The sequence below is a fragment of the Notothenia coriiceps genome, unplaced genomic scaffold (assembly GCF_000735185.1).
Source record: "Notothenia coriiceps isolate Sejong01 unplaced genomic scaffold, NC01 NC01_scaffold00014564, whole genome shotgun sequence".
Lineage (NCBI taxonomy): Eukaryota > Metazoa > Chordata > Actinopteri > Perciformes > Nototheniidae > Notothenia > Notothenia coriiceps.
In genome coordinates this window covers 1-9,661 of record NW_011347265.1, presented here as the reverse complement: position 1 = coordinate 9,661, position 9,661 = coordinate 1, and the positions used below count along the sequence as shown (strand labels likewise).

Below are 9,661 nucleotides of genomic sequence, written 5' to 3'. Positions count from 1 at the left end.
GATCAGCTCGCCCTGCACCTCCAGGTTCTCCTCAAATCCTGAGGACGAGAGGGACAAGACTTGATATCAACTGAGCTGCTCAAAGTCTGAACATACAGACAATCATCAGGGGGCATAGAAAAAAAACCATGAGGGACTATGTCTATTTGAAAATGTTGTTAGTCATTAAATCAAATTAAAACATCTGGGAAAGAAAATGCAACACATCTGAAAATGCTTTATGTTTACATATTTTTAAAGACACATTTTATAAATTCTAATAAGAACAAATGTAATTTTTAAGGACAGTTTCTTACCCTCCATCATGGCGAGATGCATGGCATCATTAGCTCTCTTAGGGACACCGAGCATCACCTCCAAACCATCTTTAATCTCCCCTTTTCCCTCCTCACAACATGACAGTAACTCCTGCAGAGCGAGGGGAGGATATCAGATATAATGAGGGGGTGAAACAGAGCAGGAAAGCATTAGTTATCTAAACCTAAACTTTGATGCTGTGTCTGTGTACCAACCTTAAGCAGTAGTTGGTACTTGGTGATCCTCTGGACCGGTTTAATGAGGTAGGAGGAGATGGAGTTAGCCAGTCCACGTTTCTGCTGAATCTCCTGTTTATACACAGACAGAACATTACAGGAAATCCTAAAATAGTTCAACATTACAGCAATTGTCATAACTGTGAAATGTTCAATAGATGGGAATCTAAACAGTTTCATGACCAAACAGCACCACCTAGTGACACAGGAGGTGAGTCTCACAATCATCCCCATCTCCAGCTGTAGGAGGGAAATTAAAAAGCAGCAGCTGCACACAAACAATTTCCACTCCAAGTCTAAGCAATCTGCCTGACAGAGTACTTACTGGAGTGCTAAATTAAAATGATAAATTAGACCCCTGTTTATCTCCATGTTCCACAGTAGGCATCCATCATAAAGATGTCCCTGTATCAAGCGTTTGTTGGGTTATCTGCTGCTTTTTAAACTGAAGCATCACAATGAGCATGATATTATACTGCTTCAGGTGTTACTGAAGGCATCCGTTTATTATCCTACAACTTACAGGAGCAAGCATTTACAGAAGGGGATACATTGTGTATAAACCTTTTTGTTAAGAAGCTTTAGAGAAGCACAGATTGGGTCAGTTTACTACGAGGTGGTTGAAAGAGACAATGATGTTAGCTGTTGGATGGATGAGTTGAAATTATGTAAATGGCTCTGTGGTAGAATGATGATGGGATTACTCACGTCGAAGAAGGTGCCGGCATGTTCCAGTATGAGCTGACTGGAGTCCGGTTTGTTCTTACAGTAATCAACATAAATGTGGAACTTATCAGCCTGGAAAACAGGGGGGGAGGGGAGATAAGGTTTTACACGGTCATTTTTGTATGCTCTATTCAAGCTTAAACCCATATTAGGACTTTTAGGGACACATATTGGTTTGACAACATGTGGAATGAAGGCCGACTCTCACCCAGGTGACGAAGCAGTGACCCACATCCTCTGGAAGCTGCTCATAGTTCACCAGCTCCTTCAGGAAAATACTGCAAACACATACACACATGGCAAAAGATCATAAAGTAGACTTTTTTCTAACATGGATCAGCTGCAGAAAACCCTAATAATCGACACAGTCCAAATACAAAGTGACTGGAGGGAATAATCTGGCTTTCTTTGACAGTAAAACAAAATGTCCAGACCACTAAGAATGTATTTTTTCCCCAAAAGAACAAGCAGGTTAAAAGCTCCTTTAAGATCTAAATGGAGGCAATGAGTACAAGATAATGTTTCTCTGAGGAACCATGGAACCACAAAGCATCAGAAACAAAGAGGTTCCTCAGGGAAACTCCAGGAGAACATGAGCTGTCTTTGAAGGAACACCTCAAAGATGCTTCTTCAGCTCCCCTTCAGGTAACATATCAGAAGAAGAAAAAAGTTACCCTTGGGAGTTTTTAAAGCTTTGACAATGAAGTGCATTTCCAAGGCTTAGAATCAAAGCATATCCAGCAACAGGCCAGGGTTTTTGCTATGCTTGTATCTTCACACGTTGTTTCAGAAAAGCCTCGGTGGTAAACATGGACCACGTATAGCACACTGGATTATATTACATAAACATTGTATGTGTCTCTCACTTGTTGTGGAAGTCGCAGATAGCCTGCATGTTGCCGAAGACGATGTGCTCCTTGTTAGCGATGGCGGCAGGAACCTCCTCCACGCCGTTGGTCATCTCCCACAGGTAGTTCTGACAGCGAGACAGGCAGACAGGTAAGGTAGACAGGAAAATATTTGTTGTTTCAAAACAGAATCGGACAAGCAGAACTGTTTCCATACCTCTAGACACTCTTGGAGGTCTTTGACGTAGGTCTTCTCTGTCTGCAGCAGCTCTGCCATGATGAACCTGAGACAAGAAAAACATTTAGAGGGAAACTTCACGAGGATCAGCTGGCATGAATTATGCATTAGGTTCTTTTTTTTATATAGTGGTCAGATGAGTATACAGATGTTCCTCTGTTCTTCGTAAAATGTCAAGAGAAAACCATTTCAGACGCTTCAGAGAAGTAAATTGTACTTAATTATGTTTTCTTTAATGTCTTTGAAAATAGGAATTTTGGAAGACTATAGGAAGCAGATGATGACTATTATAACAACAGATTGAGAAGACACTCATTTGGGACTAGATATGAATTCATTTAGTTAAATTGGGTACATTACTGTATCATAGGGTTGCAAAGGGGCGAAACATTTCCGGTAAATTTCCGGAAAGTTTCCGGAGAGTTTCAATGGGAAGTTAAGCTGGGGAATTTTGGAAATATTCGATGCAAAATTAGACAAAAAACATGACATTTCAACAGATTTTTTAAGTGGAACCAAACAAGTTTTAATTATTTTATTGAACAATTATTTGTTTCATTGAAGAACGAAAACAGGAATGTTGAGTTAAATATTACTCATCTGTGCATGTGATGGAGGAATGCACAGTGCCTGGTCTCAATAGCCATGCAGTAAGCAGTGTCCTATGGAATGGATATTAAAGTGTAATTGAATGGCATCTGTTTGTTTGAGTCAAGATTATTCTAAAATATACTTTCCCCAATTATATTTAAGTTCCCTATGAAGAGCCAACCTTCAATTTTGAAAATTCCCAGTTTATTCCCATAAATTCCCGTTAATTCCTGTTAATTCCCATGGAAAGTTTCCATCTTTGAAAATTCCCGGAATTTTGCAACCCTACTACATCATGTTACATGCTCCATGTGTTTCAGGTTTGGGCCATGCTGCACAGTAGGTCTATTATTTTACAAACCAAAACTTGGACGCTTAAATTAAAATAGCATTTCTTATACCTTACATGTGTCACAGTTTTGAAGATATTTTTGACAAGTTCTGATTGTGTAAAGACTTTTTTCTCTGTCATGCTCTTCCTAACTTTGTTCCTGCACTCACTCTTTCTTCCTGGCAGACTTCCTCTTCTCCTCGTTGACCTCGGGGTTGGGGTCACGCAGTTTGACCTCGGGGTCGTCTGTCAGGCTGGCAGGAATAATATCCAACTCCAAGTCTTTATTGTCCTGCGTAAAGGAACATACATATATATTTTAATCAATCATCTGAAACAAACATATGGAGTAAAAGGGAAGAAACTACCGTGTAATGAGTGTGTACCTCAGAGCTGACCCCCAGGCTTCTCTCCAGGCTCTCCTGGTATTTGCCCATGCGCAGGGAGAAGTCTCGGTATCGGCGGTCCACCGTGCTGACCCAGCGCTTCAGCTCCGACACGTGGGCGTGGCCTTTCTCCACCAGGTTGTCCGCTAACTGGATCAGAAGCTTCACCTTCTCCTTGGTTTGCTGCCGGAAGTAAACACACAAACACTGATTAGACACTGCAGGATTTACTGATGTTCTGAGTCTCCTTCTGACGGCAAGTAAAACAGACTAAACCCTGTTTTAGTGTGTGACATCACTCATTTAGCTTTTTGTATATAGGGTGATATATTATTACCTGTTCATTTCATACATGAATTTAGAATATTGGATTTAATTGACTTTTTTCTCATTTTTTAAAATTCAAAATCGAATTGGTCCCAGAAAGAACTTGCATGTCTTATTTAGACTAACACAAGTTTTTAAAGGGCATCACTAACATTGAGTCTTAATATGTACAAGGAGATGCAGTTACACTAGAGATACCGTTTGTAAATATGACTTCTACTTGATTGATGTTCCCAGCAGTCCCTTAGGCTCAACAATAAATATCTTTAACACACACACACACACACACACACACACACACACACACACACACACACACACACACACACACACACACACACACACACACACACACACACACACACACACAGCGTACCTTGGCATTGAGTCTGAAGTGATGGTAGTCGTTGAGGAGTTGCTGTGTTTCCTCGCTGCATTCACCAGGTGATGTGTGTGTTGCCAGGTAAACTTCACCCGTCTCTTGGATCCAATCCAACGCCTGCGCACACACAGACACACATAAATAAATAAAGTTAATCTCCCATCTCAGTTTATTCCCTACTTACTGTAACTAACGTCCTGATAAATAAACAAGATGTCTCTTTAGTGCTGCTCATTTCCCCAAAGTCAAAATCCAGCCAGAACTTTTTCATTTTGTTTCACTAAAGTACATAAACACACTCATACACTCTCACACACTGACCTGTTTGGCACTGCGTTCAAACACCAAGTACTGCTGACATTGGTCCAGCCTTCGCTTCTTCAACGTCCAGAAGTGAAGGACTCGGTTCTCTCGCTGCAGCAGCTCATTCAGAATGGCTGCACAACAAAGAAAACACACCACAATTAATTATTGAATGAACACTTTCTCCATAATCCTAAAATATTCTCCCAGATTCCAAACTCAACTGTGTACATAGGTCAAATAATTAAACAAAATGCATCTTATTAAATAAAGTCCAGACAAAAAAACCAATATGTTTATCTGCCAGTGCAACATTCAAAAAGTAGCATTACATAGAGATTTAAACTGTTATAGAAACTGCAGCAGTATTTATTTTGAGGTGTATCATCATCAGCAGAACTGACCTTTGACCTGCTGTTCGGGCCCTCTGGTGTGACCGGAGGCTCCGGGCATGCTCACATTGTTCCTGTGGATGTACTTCAGAAACACCTCTGCGTTCCTCCGGGCCAGAGTGCACGCCTGCAGCACAGAGACATGGTGCTTATACCAACAGACTCAAACAATACAAACACACTCCTGACACAACTTCATTTTCACTTTAGTAAGTTCAATTACTAGTGGTACTATTACCACTGCAAAACACAACAGCTTTCACACATGAGCTTTGTAAGCCTGTTTGGCTCTGTCTCATTAGGCAAGTGTAATATTGTATGATGTATATTGAATCCTATGTTTGTATTTCTTTAGTTGTAGTTTGGTGTATTCCAACCTTTTCTGTATACTGTATATTCTACAGATAATTTGATACTATAGATATATATATCTTTCTACTGTTGATATAAATCTATTAACGTATCAGTCATTGTATTGCTATGGAACTGAACAAGTAACCAATATTTTATCTAATCTAAAAGTGTCCAAAACAATTATTAAAATATGTATTTATCACCAGGTCTTTTACAGATTAGTTTGGTATAAAAACCTTTATTAAGTTTGTAAAAGTTATACATTTGTAAAAAAATAAATTGGGTTGGATATTTCAACTATATCTGTCTTATTTTGCAGGTGCTTCTGCTCCACCCTGTTTTCTGACGTGCGATAAGAGAGATGAATCACCTTGAGGAAGGCTTCTTTCTGCTCCAGGTGTTTGCTGATCAGAGGGAGGAGGTGTTCGCAGTCTGCAGACAGCCCCAGTTTATCATGGCTGCCGCACCAGTCCTCATCCCGACGATACTCCTGCTCCAGACTCTCCAACACACTGCACACCTGCACAGACACACAGAGATGGTTACACACCCCTCCTCCAAACTCAGAGAGCCGTGTGAGGTGTGTGTTGGACATGTACCTGTTCAGATGTCTTGTAAAAAGCCACCGAGGCATTGACCAGCTTCAGCCGGTCCTCCATCTTCAGCATCAGTTGCTGCCAGTGGACGGCCACTTTCTCAGCACAGCCTCTGATGGCCTCCGGATCGTAGTGACCGGCCTGAAGCATGATCTGGAGAGAGGAAGAGGAGAGAGATAATGCATTTGAGGTCAAGAGTCATTCATGGTCAGGAGGAACATCGGCACACAAAGATAAATACAAGATAAAGGGCAGAGAAAGTCTTAGTTGTTGAATATTCGAAATACTTTAAATATTCAATTAAACAGTTGAAAGAAACATGCATTTACCTCAGCTTTTTGCTGGACTTGCAAAGCACTCTGATGTGTCTTCTGGAGAGAATTAGCATGAAAGAGAGACTGGAGGAGGAGGAGGAGGAGGATGAAAGAGAAAAGAGGAGAAAAGATTATTATCATTTAAAATCACTGACTCATTAGTTCAAATAAACTTTAAAAATTCACACACACACACACACACACACACACACACACACACACACACACACACACACACACACACACATACATGCACACACAAAGGCGTATGTTTGAAAATGTCTGTGTCTGTATGCGTTGGCATCTGTTCCTCTTCAAAATCAATGCAGAATCAAATAACTATTTAGGCAAGCCCTGTGCAGAAACAGATGACAAAGTGTGTGTGTGTGTGTGTGTGTGTGTGTGTGTGTGTGTGTGTGTGTGTGTGTGTGTGTGTGTGTGTGTGTGTGTGTGTGTACCTCTATAGCCATCTGGAACTGCTCATGTTCCCTCTGCAGCTGCTCGGCCTCAGACAGAGAGCTGGCGTTCACCATGCTGGCGTTCAACATGGACTCACCATTACGAATCCAACCCAACACCTAGAGAGAGACGGGGAGAAATTCAAAGTCATCACAAAAGCAAAAAAAAAGTCTGCAAATCTTAGTATGACAGGATAGTTATCATATCTACGAATGCTGTGGTAGGGACATTTCCCTCGTTGTGTCTCACATAAAAATGCAGAAATAAGTACATTGGTTGAAAATGCGACAGGAAAAACATAGTGTTACAAAGAGCATTAAGGATTATTAGCACAATACATGTGTTATATATGTTTTGATTAGATGTAGGGAGGATATCATAGGTGTCAAAGTTTTCATTCTGTATCTCGACCCTTCAGAAAACTGTAGCATGTTTATGTACCATTTTTCTCCACATATTTAGGCCGGTCTAGGAAAATAAATACCCCATACTGACTGAGGGTAGTTTAAAATATGTGCAGTAGATGGCAGCATCATCTGCCAGAGATACAGAAGACGAAGAGTCTACAAATTCCACACTCTTTAATTTTTAACACCATATTTAAAAGTGTAATAAAAAAAGAAAATGTTGAAAATGTCACTATGTGCCTGCAGTTATATTTGCACCTTCATGCATAAGATACAAAATATTATTCCAGACATGATTTACATTGCGCCCGTTGTTGAGTGTTTGTAGGGGAATTCTATGGACAGATTGGAGTAAGAAATACATGGGGTGCAGCAGGAGAGGTGTGTGTGTTTGTTTGTGTGTGTGTTATTAGCACATTGCCATCAACCTCATAAATTATTCAGCTGTATCCATCTGCAGCTGCAGCGTGCTTCCTGTCTCTACACACATCATGTCAACGTTCACATTGACATCGGCAGAAGCTTCTTCACCAAAAACAAAATACATCTCCCTTGGCTTATTGAAGCAAGAGCTGGGTGGTGTTCTTGTCATTTTTCCAACATGGAAAAGTCATTCCGAAGTGAAATTGTTCATCCTGCCACATTTAAGCACTCTATTATTTCAATTTGACGATATTCTAGTGTTCTCTGGCTTAGCATCAGAAAACTGCTGTACTATTTTGTAGATAAATATGCTTAAACAACATAACTTTTCAAATATCGCTTAAAGAAAGTGAAATACGTGATAACTATTGCTGATTAAAAAGAACATTTGAGAAAAAAAATGGTATAAGCAGCAGCCAGTGATGATTTTTTTTAGAGAATTTCTTCATATATTTCAGTGATCGTGCGTGTGTTTGCATTTACCTGTTTGACCTCGCCCTGTAGGTGGCGCAGCTGCAGGATCTGCTCCAGCCGGGTGTGTGTGTGTTGCGCCGCGAGCTCCACCTCCTGCTGCTTCTCATGCAGGAACTCCAGCAGCTCCTGGACCTGAGAGGCCAAGTCCATGTCCTTCTCCCCCGTCAGCTCGATCCCTGACACACACACAGCTGTGATTGTCACATTTTTCCTACGTTATCTCAAACCAAAACGTTTTATGCTCAAATTAAAGATGAGGACATGTTGTGGATGATCTACTGTATTTAGTATTAAAACTAATTCTGTAACTCTGCTCTGTAAAGACATGGACTCATCCCTCAGTGTACATCAACATATAACCGTCTAAAATGACACTTTTAGATTACTTTTGATATGTGTGTGTATAAAACTCTTAATTCTAAACTAGGCTGGACGTGTCCCAACTCCAGCTGTGTACTCATCTCACTTTGGCAAAGAAAGAAGGTCAACATTTCCCCAAAAAAAAAAAAATACTCTATCAATTACATACATTTAAATCACATTCTAAAATAACTTGCATACAAATTGAATCATAAGCCCTAACTAACCGCTCCTGCATCTCTTATATTGGTGCAAAATATCCTAAATTGGTGCAGAAGCATACAATAAATAATAGTGACAAACATTATAAAAAAGTTATTGATATAAGTAAATATTATTTCCCATTGCAAATTATTTTGCATCTGATTCCTGTATATATATAATCTTATTTTTACTTAGAGGTGCAGATATTTTATACGTTGAAGGCAGTGAGTAAAAGAGAAATATGTGTGTCTGTACTCAGTCTGTAAAACTGTTAATGCCCTATTTGTGGTGTGTGTGTGTGTGTGTGTGTGTGTGTGTGTGTGTGTGTGTGTGTGTGTGTGTGTGTGTGTGTGTGTGTGTGTGTGGTGGCTGACAGAGATTTAACACTCCAGGGGGCAGTGTGACTGAGGCGCTGACCTCCACATATTCACAAACATCACACACAGTAAGAGGATTGGGCTGTGACGATTTTTTAACCTAATTCTCTCCCTGTTACACACAACATGCTTTCCTTTGGGATCACAGTTCATAATGCAGCCAAAGCATCAGGCTCTCTCTCTCCTTCATTATACAGTGTGCAGCTGTAAATCCAGATGTGAGCCGGCTCAGCGGGCAACCGGATCTGAAGCGCAGTGTGAATGCAAATGCCTCCCTTAAAGCGATAAAATAATATTACTGCCTTATTGTAATGTATGTTAAGCGCCACAAAATCTCCCACACACTTAAGATGCATAATGATTCCATGTGTGAAATCAAGTGCTTGACAAAAAAGGGAATGATGGGAAATGATCTATTGGAGCTAATTTAAAAGCACACATCAGAGCTCGTTTGGCTTTTCCTTTTGTAATCTTCTGTCTCTATCATTCTTATTTCCCTTCTCACATGGCAAGGTGTGTGTGTGTGTGTGTGTGTGTGTGTGTGTGTGTGTGTGTGTGTGTGTGTGTGTGTGTGTGTGTGTGTGTGTGTGTGTGTGTGTGTGTGTGTTTGAAAGTGTGTGTGTGTGTGTGTGTGTG

At 40.4% G+C, this 9,661-nt stretch overlaps 1 protein-coding gene across 1 annotated transcript; it reads right to left on the bottom strand.

The window, feature by feature from the left end:
- Positions 1 to 3: 3 nt before the first annotated feature.
- Positions 4 to 8,260, bottom strand: LOC104948554 (kalirin-like; the record flags this gene model as incomplete). Its single annotated transcript, XM_010774754.1, has 17 exons — positions 4 to 38; positions 297 to 408; positions 513 to 605; positions 1,242 to 1,331; positions 1,468 to 1,537; positions 2,126 to 2,235; positions 2,325 to 2,391; positions 3,438 to 3,559; positions 3,654 to 3,836; positions 4,357 to 4,479; positions 4,684 to 4,799; positions 5,070 to 5,184; positions 5,782 to 5,931; positions 6,011 to 6,160; positions 6,337 to 6,405; positions 6,780 to 6,899; positions 8,094 to 8,260. Coding segments are annotated over 17 exons (1,892 nt in total), but the record flags the coding sequence as incomplete, so codon positions are not given.
- Positions 8,261 to 9,661: the final 1,401 nt, after the last annotated feature.